At 44.5% G+C, this 25,859-nt stretch overlaps 1 protein-coding gene across 1 annotated transcript; it reads right to left on the reverse strand.

Annotated features, from left to right (window-relative positions):
* Positions 1–769: 769 nt before the first annotated feature.
* On the reverse strand, positions 770–24,714 carry tfpia (tissue factor pathway inhibitor a). Its single transcript, XM_076160571.1, has 7 exons — positions 24,520–24,714; positions 10,188–10,391; positions 4,492–4,668; positions 3,869–3,931; positions 3,667–3,726; positions 1,561–1,752; positions 770–1,449 (listed from the first exon to the last, which is right to left on the reverse strand). Exons 1-7 carry the CDS (start codon positions 24,638–24,640, stop codon positions 1,382–1,384), a joined length of 885 nt encoding a protein of 294 aa, XP_076016686.1. The 5' UTR covers positions 24,641–24,714; the 3' UTR covers positions 770–1,381.
* Positions 24,715–25,859: the final 1,145 nt, after the last annotated feature.

Consider the following 25,859-nt stretch of genomic DNA (forward strand, 5'->3'; position numbering starts at 1 on the left):
GGTCTGGATATTATATAGAGAGAGAGAGAGATGTTGTATCTGCAGTCTTTCTAACCACCAGAGACTAAGACCTGTACAATTGTGGCAAAGGTCAAATTGAGCACAGACAATGTTGCAATAGGACTTGCACTCATTTTTAGGTTCATACAGTAGATTTCTTCAACATCCTCTTCTATCTTAATAAAACTAAATATGTAAAATAATGAAACACCTGCTTCCTGACTTTATAGCATGTATAACATATATTCCACTGCATGATAACCACATAGCAGCATATAAGCATTTGACGACTAAAACCTAGCAATCTTTAAATCTAAACGTTGATAAGAAACAGAGCTCTGCATCACCATCAGGTTTTGATCTTGCTGACTGTGACGATCAGGCAGCTCATGTTGAGTTTGGTCTTAAATGAGTCATATTTCTGATATCCTTTCCTCCAATTTGCATAGATCAAAAGATATCCGAGTCTTTGCAGCCTGCAGAGTCGCGCCCTTTACACAAACAGGTAAATGTGAAACAAACCAGCAAGCCAACGACGCTTTTATGTTTCATTTATCACCGATGGGCGATTATAACAGATAAAGAGGAAGGAGACTGCTGACATTTATTATATAATACTATATAATTCAATTCACTGCAAGAGAAGGCAATGAATCAAATCCTGTGCATCCAAGTGAGAGCACAGCGTACTTTATGCAACACTGCCCCCTGCTGTTCACCTTAACAACAACAACAACAACATTACTGTGATTTATGAAGCTGCATAAAATTGATTTAAGAACCTTTAATTTCCACACATTTAAACCTTTATTCATCACCTTGTACATATAGATGTTCAGCTCTGACAGCATGGTCATCATGATGAATGAGCCTCCTGGACTCATTCTATACATTCCTGCTCTGCCTGTAGGTCATCTGGCAGCTTTAATCTCTAAAGCTGGTGTTCAGATTGATTATCAATACTGGAGCTACACGACCAATGTTACATGAAGTTTGTTATTGATCAGGAATCTTACCGCAATTTTGTTTCCTATTCCCAAGTGTCTTTGTTTATTTAGCATTATAAAAACAAGGCATTGACACTGTAATATACACACATTTTATATCTATATTATTTAAACTCTACCAGTGTAGATGAAACATGCAAAACAAATCAGTTTATTGTCAAAAGAGTAGGGGGTTTATGTAGATATATTGATTAAATGTTGATATTATTTAAAAATGCATGTGAGAGCTACAAAGCAAAATACAGAAACATTTTTTTTTTTACAAACAATGCAGCACAACAATAACGTAGATATCAGCAAAGTAAAAAAAGAACATATGGACATAAATACAGGTGATGCTAAAGTAGCGTATGATGTCATGCAAAGCCCACGGCTCAAAATCGGCGGAACACAATGTTGCCGATGTTTTTCTTCTTTATCCGAATGATCTTGGAGCCTTGATCTGCAACAGGACAGAGACACCAAATCAGACGCCACGGAATAAGAACAATCCACGATCCATTCTGCCTAACTGTGTGTAGCTGTGTGTGTGTGTTTGCTCGTCTCTACACACGTTTGATCCGGGCGTTCATGCACTTCTTCATGCAGACTCTCCGGCTGTGGAAGTTGTTCTTGTTCCCCTCGCAGCCGCTGTAGAGAAACAGGTGGCACTTCCTGGTTGTGGGGTTGTAAGCAAACCTCTTGTCTTTGCTATCACAAGGCCCGATGTCCACAGGACTGAAGCAGAACTCCGGTGTGCGGAAAACTGGAGACAAAACTCAATAAGTCAAGTTTGCAGAAGTAACATCCAGATATGATTAGAATGGAAGATAATGAGCAAAGACAGTGAGGCTAAAGAGTTGTTATGCTTTAAAGAAATCAAACTAAATCGTCTATAATCCTGTGTTTGGATCACTTAACCCCTTCCTCTCCATGTGATGTCAGTGGTCATGAGATATCTTAAACGCCATGGCAACCAAAGATAACGTGACATGGCGATGCAGGCGATAATAGTCTACATGGCCGTGAAGGGCGTGGTGATCCTGCTAACGTGTTCCTGATGATATGAGTCACGCCTGAGCGCTTTTACATTAAGCAGCAGCTTCTTTACGGCTGGAATAGATTTTCACCTCCCCGAGCTCTCCGGCTTTTTAATTCACCGATGAGAAAGAGTGAGAGTAAATTGGGCCTGTAATGAATTCATTAGTCCTTCGCTCCCTGCCAGGCGCCGTAATTCATCCTCTTTTAACGCGTCGCACTGAGGAATGGATCCATCCTGCTGCTGCTGCTGCTGCTGGGGGCCGTCTCTACACAAACTGACCTCATTCTTTTCACTACATAAAACACAAGTATCAATATGGGCCACTTAGACAACATTATCCAAAACAGAGCAAATGATCTGAATTGAGCTTTCAGTTTTGACCACTAGGGGTCAGAAACGCCCAAACAATCCCATCACATTGATCACACAGCCTCTCAATGACTTCTTCTCCTAATTTACGACTGATATTGTTGTTCTGCTGTGGTTTAATTGTATGGAACAAATGTCATTCTTTCAAAAAGGTTTTAAATTGTAAACATTTTCCAAAGTAATGAAAAAAGTCCCCACAATAATTGATTAAGAAGTTGAAGTTGACCAAGTTCACCTCTCTGACATTTAACAAACACACCCATGGTTTCCCTCAAGCTACTTCAAAATAAAAGCTTCCTGTTTGTGCTCACACTCAAAAAATAAAAGACACATATCCTTTTTACAAATGCATATGAGCACTTTCTATCTGAGACTTTTAAATTTAAAAACATCTGCATTCACCCAAAATCATGGCGATCTCATTACAACAGATTGATATAAAGAAGAAAAAAGAAAGAAGGATTGCTGAGCGTGACCCATTAAGAATCTGTCTCCCTCCCGATGTTTCCTGACAGAAGCGAAATGGAATTTTTAACAGGTTAATTGTTGAAGACGAGCCAGGATCTGCACTCAAGCTGCAGCCCGGTGATACGCCCTCCCTCACCTCTACTACCCAGGAAATGACTGAGTGGGCATGTGTGACAAATGGGCTGAGAGAGCGAGACCCTGATGCACTCCGTCTCTGCCCTTTGACATCAACCACAGAGGCAATTTGCCGAGCTGTCTGCCGCCTGCGCCCGTGTTTTATATGCTAAAGCTATTGGCAGCTAGGAAGGCTTTGATGATGGAGCTGGATGTGCGGCCAGTGCTTTATGTTGACTTTCCTGATCTGAGGATGAGGCCAGAGATGGTTTAGCCTCACGACAGGAACAGGACGCACGCGCCATGTTGCTCTGGGGCTACGCGGCTATGCTAGTATGCTTCTCTCCTGTGATGCTAGTTTCTTGTGTCTAAATCGTGGAAAAAGTTCTGAAGCCAAAGTTTTTACTAAATGTGATATAATAATGTAGTATAAACAAGAACCAAGCTTGAACATATAGTTTGTCTGTGAAGGTTTTCAGTCATCCAGGTCTTAGTGTTAGCAAGTGATTCGTCATAATTCAGGTCGCTATCATCCCGCAGCAACAAAACTAGTCGATGTGATTGTTTTTGTGTTTGTTGTTGTATTGTGTTGTTGGGAACTTTTTCCACTGCCCTTTAAAATGATAATGTTGTTTTTTCTCATCAATTAAACGGTTCATTTCACAGAAACACGTCACACTCGCTCACCTGCAGTTTGCTTCTCTGTGGTGTTCAGGTGCGCTTGATGTTGGCCCGCAGCCAGTTCGTCTGAGGAGAGCACAAACACAAACATCTCAGCGGGAAATATGATAAGCGTGTGAAGCAAGAGGACATCAAAGTGATTACACATTGTTACTTTGTTTCTTTGTCTTATATATGTTTGTAGTTGATGTTAAAATGGCCGCTCTACCTGTTAGCATGGTTGGCTGTGGGAGAGCTTGTGTGACGACTTGCGGTGCTGTTGTGACTTTGTCTGTAATAAACCAAAAACTCAAGTTATATCACAGTTAATCAGCAACAAATAAACTTTTGAGCTGAAATTATAACAAATGGAAGCCTTGGATCAATCCTAATAAAGGTATCTAGGCTTTAATTAGATTGGAATGAGGCTGGAAAGGCCAAGGTCTGTAAATGGGTGAAGTTTACTAAATAAACAAGAGGAACTCATCTACATTTGAAATTATAAAAATAAAAATTGCACTGACTCTTCGTATGGATCTTTGACAAACTCGACATCTAAATGAAATCTAAGTGATTCAGCAAGAATCCATCAAAAAGTTAATTTTCAGAGGTAGAAACCTTTCAGATGAAAAAATTAAAAGTTCAAATGAGTTTCTCTGCATTTGTTGTGCGACCTGATAAAGTTCACAGCTCCAGTCTGAGCTCCGACCACCTGAATGGCAACAAGTTAGACTTTGTGTGTCACTTTAAGGTAAAAGCGAGACAGTTTATTGTTATGATTGTCTTAAGGAGGAGACTCTGCTGCTGTGAGGATTACTATGGACCCTCTCAGGGGTCTGCTCTTCCTGTTACCTGGGTTCTGGCACCTCTCCTGACATTGAGCAATGGTCCGGAAGTTGTTGGCATTTCCAAAGCAGCCGCCGTAATAGAAGCGCTTGCACTCTGAAGCTTTCCTGTCGTAGAAGAAACGCTTTACCAGGCCTCGACAGGGACCAGGAGCCGCGTCCAGGTGACACGGGTCCTTATCAGCTGGGAGAGAGAGAGAGAGAGAGAGAGAGAGAGAGAGGAACGATAAGGATCGATGCCTTTTATACAGTTACATTAAAGTTACTCAGCCTGCTGGAGGAAGAAGGAAAGAAGCCCTTTGTCTCTTTCTGTCTTCACTCTGGATTGATCAGTATAATTTTTAGCCTCCAGCGAAACAGAGTGAAGTCTAAAGCTCATAAAAAAGCTTCACTGCTCGAATTGAATTCTCCCCTCTGCTATGAAAGCGTCGACGTGCGCCGGTGGAAACGTCTGAAATATGAAATACTGTATGTAGTTACAGGGATGATTGCAGGTTTGATCTCATATCTAAGATGTCACGCCTCAAGAATCACAAAATCAAGAAGACCAATTTGATTAAAAAGATGAGAAGAGAGGAGGGACGCAACACACACACACACACACACACACACACACACACACACACACACACACGCACACACACACACACACACACACACACACACACACACACACACACACACACACACACACACACACACACACACACACACCTCCCCTCAGACACATTCCTCTCCTTTGTTAGTTGTGTCTCTCAACTCCCATTGCTCTTCCAAAATGTATTCAAAACACGACCGATACTTCACAGACTTCACGTTTGGAACACTGTCTTCTACTTTTCCCTCCATGCGTCTTCCTTAATCTGCTCTTTGCTGCTGTTGTCACAAACCTGGATTGCTTGTCACTTTGGATAAAGGAATCCGCCGAGTGTAAATGTAAATGTAAATGTTGGAGTCTGGATAATGTCAGGGTGCAACAGCTCTAAGCCTTCTAAACCCCAGACTGAAGTCATGACAGTCAACATCAGAAACACGACACACACAGAAAAATGCTGCAAAAACGCACAAACAGACGACCAGAGATAAAACGTAATAGCTGTACGAGACAGTTTAGAACTCTAAGACCCAAAGACAGCCACAGAAATCTGGTTTAAACTCAAAAACATATAAATACATCTACGGACAGGTTTGATCTTAGTGCGTTGTGTTATCAGTGATATTTCCTGTGTTTCAGGCGTGTTTGTGTGCCCAGAGCTGCAACGGTGCCTTCAGGGAAAACAGGTCTGAGCAGCTCCAGCTGTTTCAAGGACAGAGAACATGAAACATCATCATCATCATCCGCCCACTGCTGTTACCACCGCACACAAAACATCTCACTGAGGAACAACAAACTTTGCTGAGCCAAACAAGTGTCAGCGAGATTGATTTAAAGAAAACAATCCGACCTTTGTTGTTTGCATGTTGCTGTAGTCACAGTAACTGCAAACATTCAGTAACTGATTTCATGAAGGTATGTTTCTTTCTATAATGGCAAAATTGGGCAGAGCGACGGGGTAGAGCGACAGGGGAAAGGGCATAGGGCAGAGCGTCTGGGCAGAGCGACGGGGCAGGGCCACAGGGCAGAGCGACAGGGCAGAGGGTCGACCTGCAATCATCAATGTATTATTCACAAACAGTGAAGGTAGAGAGGTAGAGTTTATCGTTCAGCTATTTTTCATTTCTTTTTACAAGTGTGTGTGTGTGTGTGAATCACAGTGGAGCGTCTCTGAGTCCTGGCTGTCCTCCAGGGAGAATCGTCCATATTTCAACAAAACACACTCACATTTTGAAGACAGGTGTGTGCAGATGTAATTTCATATTCAGGTTTGTGGTTTCCTTCTGCCAGATGAGTCGTAAGGAATTATAAAAAGAGTGTATGAACTTCAACTTAATCTAATTGATTTGGGGCCGGGCCATCACAGGTTCTTCCTCTTCGTCTCCTCTGCCTCCTTTGTGTACCATGAGAGGTCGGCGTTGTTCTGTAAGTGCTGACACGCTCTTGGCCGGAGCCTCCCGACAAAGACGGATCACTGATTTTCTAATGGAATTGATATAAAATGAACCGAAATACTGAATGAACACAGGTGCATAACCGCCTTTGGCCGCTAGATGGAGACAGAGGTAACGTAATCACACAGCAGCATAACCTATTTCTATATAAAGTAGATTATAAATCATACTCTATCATGTTATTCACTTTTAAAATTTTAAGTCCAACGCAACTCATGTTTACTATCACTGGCATTTAGCTCTGAGACAAATTAATAGTCATCGTCAGCCATTTATGGGCTGTTTATTAAAGGGGCACACATCAGTTTAATGGGCGCCGTTCAAGACTTTGTAAACAACCGTAAGAAATGACCTCTATGACATCACAAGTGTTACTTACTGATGCAACGTCGGGAAGGCTAAGGCCACTGATAAAATGTGTGTGTCGGGGGAGTCGACTTTGCTTCAGTTTTTCACTTTTCAGCTCTGACACACATAAACCCCTGTGATGTCATAGGAGTGATGTAACCACACATTGCATCCTTTAGATTAGATTTTACATAAATATCTGTGATCTCCGCTGGAAACGACCTCTTCCAGCCCATCATTCCATCTTCCTCCTCTTCCTCGGGCAACATCAAACTGTCTGAGCTGGCAGCTTTAATGTCACCATCAGTTTCCTTTATTATGTTTTAACAAAAGTGTTCACACGCTGAGTTTAAGCCCGGAGCCAAGATTAAATGAAAGTGCCACTGTGCGTTTGCTTCTCTGACCTCTTCATGCAGACACACACACACACACACACAGGCACACTGGGGTTTATGACTCATTAGGGTTTCAGTAAAACATGGAGGCTAGAAGGTCACAGAGATATTTAAAAATAAAAGATAAAGAGTTTCTGTTGCGGTATGTGATCGTAAAGGCCGTCCTCGCTGAGGCGGCCATGAGAGACAGGATCATCATTAACTGCCATCGAGTGAAAGGAGCAGGAGAAATGAATGCATGTCCCCGGAGAGGAGAAGGGAGTCTGTACTCTCTGGAAAGGGAATAAATATCTCAATATTCTTGCTCTTTTTTAATTTGTAGTTTGAGGTAGAGGCTCTGGATTATTCTGCCCTACTTTAGTGTTTAAGATCTGCCTCCAGCTGGCTTGTATCCCTCCATAAACACTTTAACAGCACCTGGAGCCTGGCTGAAGAAACCTCACCTCACCGCCTCACATCTGCTCAGTCTGAAGCACAAACTGTCTGAGGAGCTGTTACACATCAGTGTTACACATCAGCTACAAGTCTGTCTGCACCCCAGAGCCACATAGCCGCAGCCAGACGTCATCAGAACCTCATCATAACGTCACACAGGGAAGGTTAAGAAACAGCAACCACACTGAGAGACGCTGGGCTGAACTAAAAATAGGCACAGGTTTGTGTGAAAAGCACGAGGCGAGGTTTTAATCTCATTTAATTGTAGATTAATTTCCAGATGCATCAAAGTTAATCAGCCAGAGAAGATCAGTGTGACCTTCAGGCTCCTCCTCACAGCTCCAGACTCTTATTTCTCTGATTACATGGACGGCCTCAGATGTTTGCAGCAATCACACTGATGTTGGTAACTCCTTATAAGGATCAACACAGGATACTGTACAGATGAAGAAGAAGATGATGATGATGATGATGAATGCAGACAGAAGTGGAGGAATGTGAGGGTCATGTTTATGCTTCCCCCTGCTCTACTCGTCTAAACCCTTCTGTGCTGCTTCTCTCCTCCTGCATCATCACTGAGTGAAAACTTAGACTCAGCGTCTGATTCCTATGATCTCATGTGATTTCGTTTCATGCCGCAGGTTGCATCTCTTCAGATTTTCTAGACTAAGGGATTTCAAATGAACACGCCTACGTCAGAGATGCCTACAGGATGCAAATGAATTCACGATGCATCCTGAACTCATCGCGTGGCACGCGGCGAGGAGCGCGAAGGTGAAGGTTACACGCCGCCATTGGGAATAAACGCCACGGGATAACGGAACGTCGACACTTTGATAGATGAGTTGTTGTTCTGCTTTCTGCTGGTGAGCGCTGCAGGGCACGGCGTGTTCATCAGGAAAGCTCCTGTGTTACAGGTGTGCTGTTTGTCTGCTGCACATGACAGATTGCATTACACACACACACACACACACACACACACACACACACACACACACACACACGCGCCATCATCAGACGCAAAACACATTCAAATCCATTTCACACTTTGACCTTCAGTCTCCTGTGAATGTCTGATGAATTCTCCCAATTAGAGATCTCAGCGCTGCTTTCAGAGCAACCAGTGGCACAATAACTCATCTCACTCAGGTTGGGGTGTGGAAGATCTCATGGTGGCAGCTCTGATTGCCTTTCAAGAGCACTGTTCTTTTGTCAGATCTGAATGCAATTTCTTAGATAACGTAGACATGAATCAGAGGAATTAAGGAGTACAAATAGAGTTTAAAGTGTGAAGTGTGTTGAGTCCCGTTCGTTGTGACTGTGAGCTTCAGAGGTGAAAGCAGTTTGGCCCCTGTGTGATGTTTGTTGTTGTCTGGCTTGTTTGGTTGTTTGGCAGTTAGCTCAATGCGTGTGATAATGACTGTTATCTGTGCTAATGACATGATAACACATTATATCACCTGTAATTTGAAGATTTCCGCCCTGTTTTGTTGATATGGAAGATTTACCTGAGCAGAATGTTGTTGACTGCGTTGTATTGTTACCAAACTGCCTGAGTGACCTTTTGCCACTTTTGTGTTATTAACAATTTCCTCTTAGAAACAGAGACTCAACAGCTGAGGCGTTTAGTGGTTATAGTTTGTTACTCTTATTAGTTCTATTACATTTGGCCAGCGTGCATTTCTCATCAATTGCGTCTGTTTAGCAAAGGAAACAATCTAATACTGACCACCCGCTGTAAAATGCCCTTTTCATAATGAATGAGATGCCTCCAGCAGGCTGAGTTCAGAATGAATATGCTGTAAATGTTCTGTTTTAGCTGAACACCAACAAAACAAATGTGTAATGGGATTATATGCCCAAGGAAGCAATAAAGCCTAATGGGTAACAACAGTCCCTGAAAACAAAACCCATCATCTACAGCACCAACGCCTTCCTGTTCACGGGTGAATGCAGAAAGACGACGTGTTTAAATGAACTGTGACATCGTGTGGATTTTTGGGCTCACACTTGTCGTTAAATGAGACGGATTATTCCATTTCATTTTCATTTAAGGTCCATGTTGAAACCTTTACAATGCTTTAATGTGCAGAGAAACACGCTGATTTACAGTACATGCTATGCAACCGTGCTGCAGCACCACTGTGCACGCAGAGTGAAAACAGACACATTTAGGTACTGTCCCTTTAAAGCTGTGATTGGTCAGCTGTGTCATGCTTTCAGACTGGAAACAGAGACACTTGCTCACTAATCATCAAACTCAGTGGGTGTGTGTTGGTGTGTGTGTGTGTGGGTGTGTGAAATATGTTACAGGATAATCTCAGGGCAGTTCTGGACCTTTAAATTTGACTGCCGCAAGTTAATATGCCCTATTTAAAGTGTGTTTACCAAATAGCGAGTGACCTGAATCTGTAGAAAAGGCCACACAGTGTTTGTTAAATCTAGCTTGAGGTCCTCAGCAGGAGGCCAAACTCACCGGACACGACGCACATCTCCTCACACTCCCCCAGCGTCTGAAAGTTGTTTGCGTTTCCCCCGCAGCCTCCGTATACAAAGTGGTCGCAGCGTCCCGTGTCAATATTGAAGAAGAATCGCTCCTTAATGGCCTTGCAGGGTCCCGGCTCATCCTTCAGGGCGCACAGCTCATTGAAGATGAAGAGTTCGGGTGGTGTTCCATGTGCTGAGGTTAGATGGAAACATAAAATGACAAAGTTAGTTCTCTGCTCCGTGTGGCACTCAGTGAGTCTTAAAATAAATTGGGTCACAGCAGCGAGCTGTAACCTCGGGCTGTGAGATAAGGTGAAGAAGTGCGACTGTATAATTGCTGAGAGACTTCAATGTTTATGCTTTGACAGCCTGCTGTTTTGGGGGCAGCAGAAGGAGATTGGTTTACTAATCACAAAGCATGGTGAGTGTGAGACCTACAGCTAGCGGTCCCACAGCCAGGACTCTTCATACTAACCAACTTATATCTTATAAAATGACGTGGAAACTTCCCTGCAGACCTTATAGATGTCTTTGTACTTTGAGTTGAAGCTCCACTGAGGCGGCTCCATAAATCCACACAGCACATGAAAGCATCCTGGGCAGGTGACAGGAACGCAGCACAGCCACACTTTGCTCTGCAGCAAATCGTCAGCAGCATATTGGAGGAAATTAGCAAAGTGACTGACGAGGTGTAAATCATTTAGTTTCAGTTTCAAGGGAAAGTGTGATCAATGGTGTGGAGGTAAGCTTCATTGTTTTTGCTTTTCAAATCCATTTTCCCAGTTTGTTTTGTCTTTTATTCACACCTGCATTCAAAGGCGACTTCCCGCTGCATGACGACTTTGTTCACCACAGTTTGCAGTAAACAAACTCCTCCTGCAGCCAGCGCAGCACAGAATGAGCTCGCTACAGCAGAGAGCAGGGAGGAAACAAAAACAAACTGCTGTTTCTGTGCCAAACTGCACAATGCTGCTGCTGCCGCTGCAAATGATGTGTTTTAATAATGTAAAATTAATCATATCTAAGTGTGTTATATGCTTTTAAAATGCAAATAAACACTGATTCATGGAAAAGAGTTCACCCAACACACAAGCTTCCTGACTGAGCTTTACATTATTCATGATTATCACACACACACACACACACACACACACACACACACACACACACACACACCACACTTTCCGACTGACATCATCATTCCCAACAGCTGGCTTTGCTGAATCCAGTGAACAGGTGACACCAAACTCTTCCAGCTGCTCTGATCAGAATGTGAAAGCGGCGCTGCTGGGAAAAGACTTCCCTCCGGCCTCATCCCTGCTGCTCACAGGTCAGGCCAGAAGCTTTCCCTTCTGTCGGACTTAAGCGGCTCACTTTCCTCAGATCTCCCCCCAGACGAGAAGAGGGGAGAAGAACCTGTACAGGCTGGTATTTAAAGATGGTTCAGACTTGAAAGACAGAGTTGAGACGCGTGGGTTAATGTCAGTTATTATCTGTTGTGAATGGAGAAAAAACATTTGAGGGGACAAATTATAGAGATTTTCCCGTTCTTGCCAATTTTGAAGCTTTTTGTTGTGACCCTTCTGTGCACAATGAGTGACGACAGGCCATTATTTATCTATTTTTTGACGTTCTGTATCTTCAAGCCCCTGTCCTTGGCCAAATACTTCTTTGTGGGTGTGTCTGCCCAGGTGTTACATGTTGATGTCATCCAAAACGATGCATTCAGGGCAGTTCAACACATTTCTGCACATTACGTAAGTCTTCTTGAAATATTACACACTAAAAATGCATACAGCCCCTTTGGATTCTCCTTCCTCTAAGGTCAAAAGCTCTGCCAAAGCACACACACTGTAATGGCAGCCACCCTGCTACGGCCTGTCAGCGCAGCAGTCAACAAACAGTCCCTCTTCCACACGAGTGGTAATGAGGGCAGCAGCTAACCGCTACGACCTGCCCTCCTCCATCAACCGTGCAATTGCATTCAACCACCAGGGACAACGAGCACCGATCAAACGCTTCCCGTCTCTTTGCTCTCGGCCTATGGCATTGCTATTTTGGGTCGGAGCGGTGTGGGATCAGTAGGGGGGGGTCGATCCCTGCAAAGCCTCATGATATTTTCTATTTTCATTCCTCTTGTGGGGGCAGATAAGCGGCGGCAGATTCAGTTCAATAGCAGGGGAGAAATGACAGTCTGGGTCTCTGTCTCCATGGTGCCAAACCCCATGTTGGCTATGCAAACAGCCCTCGCTGCTGAACGTCCACTGAGCAAACGTTCCAGAGGAATAATGACACATTTAGACTGCTTTCTCTCTTCTCTCTCATCGACGGGTGCCTTCAAAGCCACCTCGGTCTACACAAAGGAGGATCAAGCAGAGACAAAGTGAAGACTTGTCCATGTGACAGAGACTCGTTTCTAAATAGCAACGAGCCAGAGTTTGGCTGCCTGCGGAGAAAAGAGGAAACTGTGTGTTGCTATTGATTTTTGCTCCCCGCCTGGTAGAGAGACAGAAGTACAATAAGAAATGTGTTCCTCAATCACACCGGACCAATATCCAGTCAGAGCGATTACGAGTCAGAACAACAAAAACAACACGATGAGCCAGAACTTGCTGTTACCTCTGAGCTGAACCAGAAATATGAAGGTGTTTACAAAATATGAGTATGAAGAAATATCCCTGAAATACGGACGGTTTGGATTTGGGCGCATCATCTCCGTTGGCAGTTTGTCTCTACTTGAAGCTTGGATCTGCCACTTCACGCTCGGCCGAGGTTAGCGGCCACAGAAAGCTCAAACTGGATCACAATCTGCGTTGCTCAACATGTGTCCTGTGCCAAGCGCCGCTCTTGTTCCTGGCCCTGGCACGTAAGGGGGTCGGGTCCTAGCTTGTTTGGTGTTTTGCTTTTTTTTCTAAGAATTTCGTGTCAAATAAGGCTTCAGCAACACTCGGGCGGTGGCCGTCAAATAGCCAAACGCCACCGGTGCTTTGCTGAGTGATGGATGAAGTAATAGACGATATAGCAATAAGCACACACAGTTTTGGGGGTGACATTGAAGTATGGTAGATGCTGGAGAGAAAGTGAGACAGATGGAGTAAGAAACAGAGGGAGACAGTGGAGTAATGCCAGTCTAGACGGCTCCCATGGGTGCTGTCATCAGAAACCCCAGCTGAAGCGTGTCTCTCTGGGCGCTCTGATCCCACTGAGCGTAAACGCATCTGAAAGCACGCGTGAGGGAGAAGCCTGGGAAGATACTGAGCAAACATGGGAGACTGTGTGTGTGTGTGTGTGAGAGTGTGTGTGTGACTGAAACAAATAGCTGACAGTCAAAATAGGCACGCAGATCTGTAATTATGGCAGTTACACACAAGTTATCACTGAAGTCGCTGTGTTAATAGCTTAGGTGCGGCCTAAGGTGTAGTAAACAGCTCAGAACACAGCGTGTAACAACTTCACGTGATTTCTGCTTGGCTAGCACTAGCTTATGTCCTGCTGGATAATGCTAGCTGTAGTTGTTTAAATCAAGCTAACATTTCTAAGCTCAGGTTCTGTAACGGTAATTACTCATGATTTCACGTAGTTAAGCTGCAACCAAGCTACTCTCTTACTATAAAGTAGTTAGCTACACTACAAGCTCCTGAGAAAAAGAAGCTAGCTGCATTGAAGCTACTTATAACTAATATTTTCCTCTGGATTTATTTGTACAGAGTCAATTCTCTCTCTGAAACATTTTTTATGCAATTTCAATATCAAGGGAAAAACTGTTGTGATGGGGAAAACAAATTGTGATGAATGTGTTTATGTAAGCTACATTTCCCATGAGGCTAAGCGAGGTGACCGGGAGTCCAGTGTCAGTGTGTGTGTGTGTGTGTGTGAGTGTGTGTGTAACTGTCAGCAACATTTATATCAGAGCTTGACATTGACTCCCCCACACAACTGTACTGTAGAAGTCGTGCCTTTGTGTTACACTAGAAATAGAGAATAGAGAAATAGAGAATATGAACTCTGGTAACCCGTAGCAACACAAGTACTGTATACAAATAATTTACCATAGGAGCAATATTGTCAAAGTGATCAATATAACCAGCTGAAGACAGACTGAATATAATATACAATATAATACCTCAGCAGCATCGTTGTGTGACATTGTGTTGCAGGTAAAAACGCTTTATTGTCCTCCACATTTAAATGTCTTAATTTGTTTCTTGCTCCTTGTGGATTAAAGAGCCATCAAACTTTACAATGAGAGGATTAACCTGAGCTGCACAACATGGTGGATGAAATTACAACGTTTCAGGTCTTGGCGGTGACTAAGAGGCTGATTGGTGCGCTGACATCACTGATAAAGGACACACTACACTACACCACAACTGGAGTAAACATTGCTCAACACCCACACACACACGTACACACAAATGAACAACCACAATCTAAACTCAACCCTATAAATCAGCCGCAGTTAGTCACAGCAGCTGAAAAGCCTGAATAATCAGCTTAGTGACTCATTTCACCGAATGTGTCACCAAGCGAAGAGTACAAACTCCGTTCATCAAGCAATGTGGCGTTGCAACATTCGTCCAGAGTGTTATGTTGTTGTGTGTGTGTGTGTGTGTGTGTGTGTGTGTGTGTTTTTGTGAAGAAAGCGAAGGGTGGATGGGCCCTGGCAGTGCAGATAGGGTTACAATGTAGTATACAGTAAAGTCAGAGTTAATCAGAGCCCAGCCCAGGGGCCAGCGGACAAAGGGCTGCTGGTGACTCAGCCAAATGCCTGTCAAAGCTATTCCAGTTATACTCCCATAAGACCAAATAAGGCAAACCTGTATGTGTGTGTGTGTGTGTGTGTGTGTGTGTGTGTGTGTGTGTGTGTATGTGTGTGAGAGAGAGAGAGGTGTTTGCGTGCTTTCCTGATTACATAAGCAGCTCAGAATGGATCATAAACAAATCCTGCTGTATTATTTTCCTTATTTGTGCATTGATATATTTATTCACTGTGATCCTTTCATTGCTTTGCTGCATTTGTACTTGTTTAAGTTTCATTTATTCACATGTCAATCCAGTGCCTCTCACCTTGTATCAGATACTGTATGATGAAACGAGCAAACAAACAATGGGAAGAATTTCCAGCGTGATGAGAGAAGAAGCAATACGTTTGTAGCTTATAATGTCGATGGGATGTCGCCTATTAGCAGCTACAGAACGATGACCTCATTCCTGCATCAATCTCCCGGGGCAGGAGGAGAATGTCGGGAGGATCAAAGTGAGCTACCAGCACCTTCTTAGGCACTTTCTCCAGCAGATCAAAGGAGTCCTGCAGAAAAACACTGACACGTGTTGCACCTGCAGGAAAACACGGCGTTGCTGTTTTTACTCACAATAAAGAGCTTGTGTGGTCAAGGAACAGATAGGGGGCTCCCCTCCAGTCAGGAGAGAAGAGTGAACGTAATCGTGTTTGGGCGGGAGACAGGCCCGATCCTGCAGATCAGCACATAGAGCATGACGCAAACTCTGGCCGGGATAGGGAGTTTGTTTTGTACTTTGCACGCAACTGCGATTGCAAACGTTTTTAGACAGAAGCTTACGCCCAAAAGTGGCATTCTTCACTCCACAGCCCCGGTATGTTATTATAGCATTTGTTGTTGCTGAATATGCTGCAAGTCTGCTTTCAGGCAGAGCAGCAGCACTGCAGGAAAGCCTTTCATTATCTAAAAGGCTTCAGCGAGATCCATACTTTTTTAATTAAGGCCTGTATGCTGCTATGGCAGGTGGAGGAGGAGGAGGGATGCAACGGGCGAGCTAATCGTCGCTACAGAGCTCCATGGCTTCTGCAGAGATGTTTGTCGGCGGCGAGCCAGACTTAGCTTTCATGTCAGCTCGTCTCTTCCATCCTGGACCCATGAATGTTTTTTTTTTTATCTTGGTTTTTCAGTGCTGGAGGCTTCGGGAAAATCAGACTTTCTGTCTGCCTTTTTGAGGGTTCAAATCTCCCCCCCCCCCCCCCCCCCCCCCTCCTCACCTCCCCCGCCTCCCCCGAGCCCTGGCAGCTGTAATCTGAAATAGCCATGTTTATCAAACCCGACTGTCTGCTCTCCCTCTGCCTTGGCATTATCTCTTCCTTCAATACCTTAGTTGAGCCCTTACCTGTTTCCTACTCGGTCTCATATACGATAACAAAACAACAGCGTGAACCAGACAATCCCCTCTCGCTTCACTGCTTCTACACTCTGGCATTTCGCAAAAGCCCGAGCGCTGTTGAACCATAAATTCCGCTCAGTGCCAATTAGAGGCTGCCTGGGTTGGTATTCAGCCAATCAGTCGTAGGAAGTCTGTTTCCAGGACGACAATCCAACGTGTTGTTTGTGCGATTAGCTGAGCCGCAGGTTAGGGACACGTCTCCTCCAGCAAGCGTGGAGGAGCAAAAGCGTGACTGGCCCTTTAATTGACAGAAGATGGCAACTTCTCAGCCCAGAAGGAGCAGATGGCAAACAATGATGTGGACATACGTTTGCCTTAAGTTGTACAGGGCTGCAGGGTGGAGAGTACCCAGGCACCATCTGCCAACACGGCTAAGTCCAAGTTACACAGCACACAGTGACTTATTCACAACTTCACAAGAACCGGAGCGTTTAATACGACATTTGAAATCTTCAAGCATGGAAAATCAATGCAGTTAACTACAAAGAACAGCAGGAGTGTGTATGTGGAGACTATTTATGTGTCATTTTGCCTTCAGCCTCGTCCATTTTGGGGTGAACTGCTTCATTTTACTCAAGGCAACAATTTGTGCTTCAGTAACAATGTGGCCGTGCCGTGCTGAGGTTCAAATCCCACGCAGGCCTGCGTCCTATTGGGGAGTTTGCATGTGTTACCTTAATGTTCCTGCCGTTGCCCTTGATAAGGGCACTTGGGGGTTTGTGGGTGCTGCACACAGAAGCAAGCAGAGGCAGAGGACAAATCATCCATACAGGGATTAAGTGAAATGATTTACCGCCACATTTGATCAGATCCTGCAGTGTGTTTGTTTCTTCTCTTATAGCTTCTATGTGTTTGCACTTTCTTTTGTACTCTATTTTCTTTACGCTTTGCTTCTCTCAAAAGCCTGTCGAGGGACCAGGGATGGATTAACTTTCACTGCAATCTCAATGTACAGCACAACACTCTCAGCTCTACTAGCTAGAGACAGGTTTATATTGTGCAGCATTGTAATGCTGGGGACAAATCTGGGATTAGATTTCCTAGTGTCCTCATAATTTTGCTCTATTGATTCTCATTCATTACAACAAGGAGCTTTCGGAAGCGAACCAGTTTGCTCGGAGACGCACCAGCTGGCGCTGTTGTGCTTGGAACAGCCAGGACGGAGGCTTAAGTTAAAAATAACCAAACAAACTTATCCTTTAATTGAGGTGTATGTGGGCGTGCATAATCACCAGGAAAGTGCTGCTGAAAGTGACGGCAGGAGTCAAAAGGGATGCACTCGGGTTTGCTTGTTAAAAATCTATTCATATTAGGAAAGAATAAATTATGTCAGAATTGATGGTTTTTACTGGTAAAAATCTCTGCTTGCCTGTTCAGGATTAATGTAACACAAACACACAACAAGACGATTCAGTTGTCAAGTTTCGATTTTGATAGACTACGATTTGTTCCCCCCCGAGTGTAAACATGTAATCTTTGCCTCACGCTGCCAACAGAGTTATCTGGAGCAGAGATGAGAAACAAATATCGCTCTGCCTCTGGTTGCCGTTGCGTGATAAAGGGAACAAAGTAAACATCGATAATGAAAAGCACCAAGCCTCCGTCCAATGGGAGAAGCTGAAGAAAAGACAACATTGATCTCATCTAACACACAACAGTGAGTCACACACCTTTACCCCACATGACTTCTAACACCCCGTTCATTTTGATTTATGGGCAGAGATAAGACTCGACCTGTGCCATCCTGAGTCTTCCTCACAGCCGAGGGGAACGATCCCACATTCAGCAGGCTAAGCTTGTCCGGGGCTCACACCAGATACACTCAATGTTTGTTAAGAACATGGAAGTCTTAGGGTGGATCGTTGAAGCCGTCGCAGGGGAGAAACTCAGAGACACTTTCAGATAGATGTGGCAGAAAAGAGGATGCCGTCAATACGTCGGTGCGATTTGATTGGTCAGACGTCTGCAGGGACGGCAAAGGAGAGCAAGAAAGTCTGCACTTGCCTGTTAGAGGACAAAGCCAGGCTGTAATAGAGGCTAAGCTTATTGGTAAAATTCAATATCACAAAAGCTCCTCTAACAGCGTCACACACCAGGGAAAAGGGGAATTCAGTCAGTCGACCCCACTCAGCCTGCTCCATGGACGTCTGGAGGTGAGGATGCAGTTTATGAGAGTGTGGCCACGGAGAATGGAGGCTTTCTATGCTCATTGTAAATTAAATTCCAAAACCTTTCCCTACCAAGCTTTACAACCACTATAGCATGAACTTGTTGCAACTGACTGTTGTAGAGCAGTATGAGGCCATTAGGGAGCATGACTGTGAGCGGCTGCTGACGAAGGAACACTGGCAGTCATGCAGGCTGGAGGTGGGATGAAAAAGGGACTCTGCTTGATTCTAATGTGACCTTTTCCCTTTTATATTTCTGGACAAAGTAGGAGGTTTTTATATAAGCGAGTCTCTGCCTGCCAGCTCCAGCCTGAGGAACAATCCTCCTCCTTGTTTCCCTCTTTATTTCAATCATTTTCAAAACATTTCCATGACTTCTCACAAACTTCAGGGTATTTTTCCGTACATTTCCAGTTGTGGCAAAGACTAAATTCATGGTTATCCGGTTATCCGCACTGTTTCCATGAGCCAAATGTCATGTCTGGATAAACATGTACAGTGCTGCTCTATTCACTCTTCATCTTGATTCTCTAAGAAGGAGGTATGAAGGCTGACACGTTCCTTGGAAGGCTGGATAATGCTGCTGACAGTCAAACACATCTGCCGCACACTCGCACCGTTCTCCTCCCTGTTGTTTTTTCATTATAAAAATGAATTTGAAAACACGCACTCTGCTGTCTTTGCATTCCTGTGATATTGCATTATCTGTAATATCAATACGAATTTGATACGGGCCGATTCCTCACCTCCACCGCCGCGCTGCTTTGATGAGCGTAAGCATCGCCTGGATTCACAGTTTGCCAAGCAGCAGCACTATTTTCCATCAGAAAATCAGGGAGCGCTGACGGACTCAGACTCAGACTCAATACGAGGCAGCAGGTGAAGTGTGATATGGAAGGTAAACGTGTCGTAATGAAACAAAGTGTTTATGCAGAGATACTGAGGCGTCTGCACACATGAGGACCACAGGAAGGTGACAGACTGAAAGAGCCCACAACACGTATTATCATGTCGTCATGGATACCTCGAGGTAGAGTCAGTTTAGGACTCTGGCTCAATTTATGTCCCAATATTTGCATCTGGGCCCCCCTAGTTTAAGCTCCTCCCTGCCCCCCCAGGCTAAGGTTCTCTAAGGCCGGGCCTGGAGCACAGTGTGAGGTTTTACTGACACACACACACTAACACACACACACACACACACACACACACACACACACAGCAGCTATCATTTATCAAATTGTGAAAGGACTTTGCAGGCTTCTACAAACTGCAGGAGTGAATGTTTGTGCCTGGGCTCGCTCCTCTTTGACGTGGACATAATTACACAGGCGGATCAATGCGGCGGACAGAAGAAAGCGAGAGGCTCATTCCCCGTCTGTGCAAATGTCAAGCTCCGGCAAATGGTCCTGTAGATGCACCGAGTGATTAGATGGAGAAATCGATACTGTAGTTCTTCTTTCTTTTTTAACTGTTGTTTATCATTCAGACTATGCAAAGCCCGGTCCAGACTGGGAGGGTCTTCAGACCCGATCACATGTTGGAACGACGACGTCAAATGATCCATTTCACACCTCAAACTGATCACACTCTGCTTCAGATCCATGGAGGGATGATGTGGTTGAGCTCTTCTTAACTTTGGAGTCCAAAAATAAGGAATCAGTAATAGATAATGGTCTGAGGGGAGGAATGAGAGGACGAGCTGTACGCTGTATTTGTTTCGGCTCGCTGTCCAAGCTTCAGCCATGCAGTCCACATTCCTGCTCTCCACCGCCATGTCCGGTCCGTTATTCTTGTTGAATTCTCACCAGGGAAGATTAGCAGGTTTGCACATAGCAGCGCATTGCCGCATTAAAGGAGGTCACAGTCCTGCCTCTGATGATCCACCCTTGAGCAACAACCCGCACAATAGCTGCCATTTTGTGTGTTATTGTAAAGCGATATGGAGAGCAGGCGAGGCGAGCAGCAGTGCAAACGTCTCCACTGCTGCTGTGAAGTGTGGGGACACATAAGACCGCATGAAAGAGTCTGAAGAGTCTGAACAGAAAAAAAGGCCAAGACCGTCAGAGTTGGATGGAGGACAAATATGAAGAGGAATCAAAGAGAATATGACAGATGGAGAAACTGAGAGAAGCAGAAGAATTTACCACCGTCGGCCACAGGGGGCAGTGTGACCTCAGACGAGCTGCAGCAGGCGTGAAGGTGGGAGGAGTCCATCCAAAGTTTCTCAACAATTCCACCACGAGCCACATTCATGTGGTCGGCTAAAGAATGGGCCACGCCCACTCGACTTTGGCACCCAATGATAGTCAAACAGTGAGAAATAGCGCCACCATCAGAACCAAACTGTAACAGGTTGTTCCTGCGTCACATCAAACCGCCCCACCGAGTTTCAGTGAAATCTGTCGATGTCGTTTTGCGATATCCTGCCGTCCGTGGAGGAGGCGACGATAAGACGGCATTACATAACTCATATCAGCCATATTGCATCTATCACTCTCTCTTCTCCTCTCTCTCTCTTCTTCCAGAGCGACTTATCTTCACGGGCTCAGTTATCCTGGAAGCGGCACCACTTCCTGAAACTGTCTCCCTAAAAATAACTTAGTGGACGATCATCATTACTCCAGGACGCTTCACAGGAAAGGGTTGCCATGACGCCGGCCAGTCAGAGGCGTCTTGGAAAAACTCATCATATCCAGAATTGGGAAAGATACATTTCATAATCTTTCTTTACACACCAGAGTCAACAGTGAGTCACAAAGGCAGAAACTCAACAGGACGACGGACACACACTCTTCATTTCTCTCATGTGTGAAATGTGCAGAATGAAGCGTGGGAGACCAGAAACATCTCAAACCATTGACCGCAGGCTCACTGTCACTGTGTGTGTGTCTGTGTGTGTGTGGTCTGTGTTCCATCTGGGAGTCACGGTCACGAACAAAGTCACTAAATCCCTCACTACAAATTACACAGTAATCCACCAGCCAATTATTAATCACAATCACAACAGCCACATTGTTGGTGGTTTGTTCACAACCGTTTGACTGTTTGACCCGATTTTTGCACCGAGGAGACAACATTGTTACAGAGAACAGCGTCACCTAGTGGTGAGCTGAACTTCAGCTTTGCTTACAGTTTGATACCAAGAAGAGCAAAGCTGAACATTTGGAGCCAAGACACAAAACTTCTTCGTTCCTTAAACTCCGACAACAAAACAATTCGGAAAGTTTGTGCACCAAAATGTTATTGTTTCTTTTCGTAATTTGGTATTTTCATCTGATTTTGAAAATGTTTTATGGATGCATACAGATACTTGATACAGACTGAAATGTTTGTTTAAAAATGATCCCAAACCTCAAAATTTCCATCATTTGAAACATAATGAGCCTCAAAATGATACTTTCAATTTTCAATTTTCTGCTCGATCAGAATCAAACCACGGTCTGAACTCTATTGGCTACTTAGCTCGGGGGAGATCCTGATCCATTTGGATTCATACAGTTTATCACTTTACACATCATTTATTTAATGCACACACAGACAGACGGAGCTGCTGAACTCTTCGCCTCAAACAGAGACAAATTGCCTTGAAAACACCCAGCCTGAGCCGAGCGGCACACATTAGTGTTTGTCTCTTGCAGCTCACAGCGAGCGCTGCACATTTAAAGGCGCGCTCGCTCCCGTCGTGCCGTGCGGATCCTCGATCACAGCCGAGAGGAGAATCAGCACAAAGGCCGCAGTTCCATTTAAGCAGAAAGAAAAGTAAAACTGGGAAAACCAAACAAGATTCAACAAGTAGAGTAATGCAGTAAGGGAAGACCAATGGAAAGTGCAAGTGTGTGTGTGTGTGTGTGTGTGTGTGTGGAGACAGAGAGAGAGCAAAGGGAGAGACTGTCAGTGTGTTTGTCACTCGAATCTGTTTCAGGCTATAAACCCATTTTTCATGTAAACATCACAGCTCAATCAGCGAGTGCAGAGTTCCGTTATGAGATTATAAGACGATTTACTGAAGCGTGTAACGCTCTGAGTCAGATGTGAGTATTCCGGATGTACCTGCTGTACTTCCTCTTATGAGTCGACTCAGGAAGATCATGAATCATGAATATTCACGTCATGTATCGTATTAATTTCGTCTGAATCTTAGCTTACTCTAAATATTCCCCTTCATCGCTGCGCAGACAAAAATTGAAATGAAAACGTAGTGAAAGTTTTGAAGCGTTAACAGTTTGTACCCGGGCGGCGTCGGCGACTTGCTGTTTTAACCGCAAACTAATCTGCTCGCCATTGAAGTGAGACCGACGCGTTCTCATTAGACAACCAAAGTCCTGCCTGCTGTCTCAGCGAGCAAAAACACGAGGTTACAAAGCCTAATTGGGCGAGAAAGAAGAGCTCTGCAGTCGGAGGTGTACTCATCTAACGCTCCCTAATGGCTCCCAGTGACAGCACTGGCCCCAAAAATCCTTATTCACAACTCTAATTCAGCCGACACGTGGTGAGACGCCGGTGTCCCGGGGCTCCACTTCAAACACCAAGTGAGCCTCTAATTAAATGTCTCCGCAAATTAATGAGACACGTTGTTTATGTTTCCCTCAGATGATTAGCTGAGCATTGATGATACTAATGTTTACTTACACAGAGGCCCGGCGAGCTCCTTATTGTTTGTGCACCTTAAATGATGTAGTGTGATAACAGCCAGCGCTAATGTTCTCTGGCCAACAAAAGCTCAGCACGTTGTGTGTAATTTGCCTCTCTGCACTCAGCGTGTGGCGTCTAATCGCACACGTCAGAGGGATGAACGAGGATGATCGGTAATAAATGGCTCTGCATTTTAAAATAATGCCTAGCAGCTACATTTTCACATTTCTATACTTTAAAAGCCTGAAGGTGATGACAGCAATCTTGTGCCGCCTGTGTGTAACCGTTAGTTACCGTTGACAGATGTTTGTGTAAAGCAACTAACTGTTCAGTTGACATCGTACAACATGACAGAGGCCAACATGCAGAGAACGTTCTGTGTGTGTGTGTGTGTGTGTGTGTGTGTGTGTGTGTGTGTGTGTGTGTATGTGTGTGTGTGTGTGTATGACACCCAGGTAAGGAATGGAAAAACAAATGCTTGACCTTATGGGAATACAGTTGGTATGGCAGTCAATCACCTAACACCCCCACCCCCTGAGACACACACACACACACACACACACACACACACACACACACACATTCCCTGTGCCAACATCTGACCTAACACACATGGAATTGCCAACCTGGATTTTCCGCTTAACTTCCTATCGAGTCATAGCAGCTCAGGGATGGAGGACTGAATACCAAGTGGTTCCAGACCCCCGCAGACCCTCACAGGGGATCTGACTATCAGCCCTTCCTGTCTGAGCAGGAGAGGGAGGAAGAGGAGGAAGAGGTGCCGGGCTCCAGGCTCCAGGTGCGGGTCTTACTCTAGGCGCACTGGGAGCTGTGGAGCTGGACTTTGGCCCATGACGGCATATCTCTCCATGCAGTAATAAGGATTTAAGGGGCCTCACACACTACAGTGACGCCTGAGTGTTACACACACACACAGACTGTGATCTGGAGGAGCAGCACTAATAAAGACACAACAAGATCTGCAATCTATAGATTATTGATCAGTCTTTAGGCCAAACACAACAGCTCACAATGCGTAAATGTGAGTTTTGGAAAGATCACAAATATTAACAGGAAGCTCTGTGTTAATAAATATCTTCTGAATATAAAATCGATAAGCTTCCATTGGAAAATCCAGATCTTTCTGTCCTAACGGATCGCGTATAAACCGAAGCAGAGCGGAATCTCTGGCTCCGTTTACGCACAGAAACACTCCAACGGCTTCGCTGTTGTTCAACCACAAACTGCGGCCGGAATGACCGAACCGAACCAAACCGAACCAAACGGCTGTCCGCTTGATTCTTCCCCCCTTCCCTTCGCTCCTCTTACCTCCTGTGTGTGCCGACCCGGTCCAGGCGGCGCAGCAGAGGCTCAGAGCGCACAGAGTCCACTTGTTGATCTGCGCCATGCTGCTCCACGGAGAGAAATAAAGTTTGGAGGAAAACTTCATCAAGTTTAAGGGCTGGCGAGTGTGTGTACGTGTGTGCGTGTGCGTCTGTGTGAGTGTGTATGTGTGTGGGTGGGTGCGCACTTCCGGCTGATAACACTGTGCAAGCAGATATAAAAAAAAATTCTCCAGTAATTTCCTGGTGGAACCTGTGAGCGCAATAACGCAATCATTTCCTATTATTCAGAAGAAGGAGAGGTGATAGAATTTTATGGTAATGGCAATTCTAAAGAATCCATTGTCATTTTTGATCAATTGAATTTCCCATCAATTTTTATCTGCTATATAAAGAATATAATAAATATAAATGAATGAGTCTCTACATCTCTGAACCACAGATTGAACCCCGTTAACTGTTAATAAATGGGAGATTCATTCTTAAATAGTGTTTTAAAGAGGAAGTGTGTGTGTGTGTGTGTGTGTGTGTGTGTGTGTGTGTGTGTTTGTGTGTGTGTGTGTGTGTGTGTGTGCGTGTTGATACATATCAGTGATCTCAGGTCAAATCTGGAGCAGTCAGTACAAAAAAAAGTTACTTTTGGAAATATTTCCTGTTTTTTGTGTGTCATTACTGCCAACACACTGTGATAATCAATACTCTGTCTCCCCTCTACAATTGGGTTTCATCTCTCTCTCTCTTCTGGGTCGAGCCTAAGCTTTGCTCTTCCTCAGCCTTCAACAACACTTTAATCTTCAGCAATTCATCTGAGAGTGATGAGAATGTTTTCCATCCGAAGCCCATTACCCGCTGCAGAAACACCATCAAGGTGTCTGATTCATTCAGGATCTTCATCCCTGACTCACGGCCTTTAGAGAGGTGTCGCCACATTCTCACTCGTCCAGGTATATGCACACTGACACATCCTACCCATCATGCAAATCAGCCTCAAACTGGCACATATAAGCTGAAGTCAGAGTCTGCCAACCCATTTACATCCCATACACTCATGACATGAACAAATTAATGACACTATGCTGAATTCCACACCAGATTTATGTGCAATAACACACACATAAAAGGACGGCTGGAGGTCAGAGGATGGATGGATGGATGGATGGATGGATGGATGGATGGATGGATGGATGGATGGATGGACTGTTAAAGTTACAGTGGACGGCTCAACAGCATGTAGCCCTTGCTGAGACAGTTGATTTATTTTGATAACAAAAAGATTCATAATTTATAAAAGTTATTATTATCATTATTATACAAAGTTTGTGAATA

This window comes from Genypterus blacodes, unplaced genomic scaffold (genome assembly GCF_046128005.1).
Source record: "Genypterus blacodes isolate CSIRO-AG114 ecotype Tasmania unplaced genomic scaffold, CSIRO-AGI_Gbla_v1 ptg000106l_1, whole genome shotgun sequence".
Taxonomy (NCBI): Eukaryota; Metazoa; Chordata; class Actinopteri; order Ophidiiformes; family Ophidiidae; genus Genypterus; species Genypterus blacodes.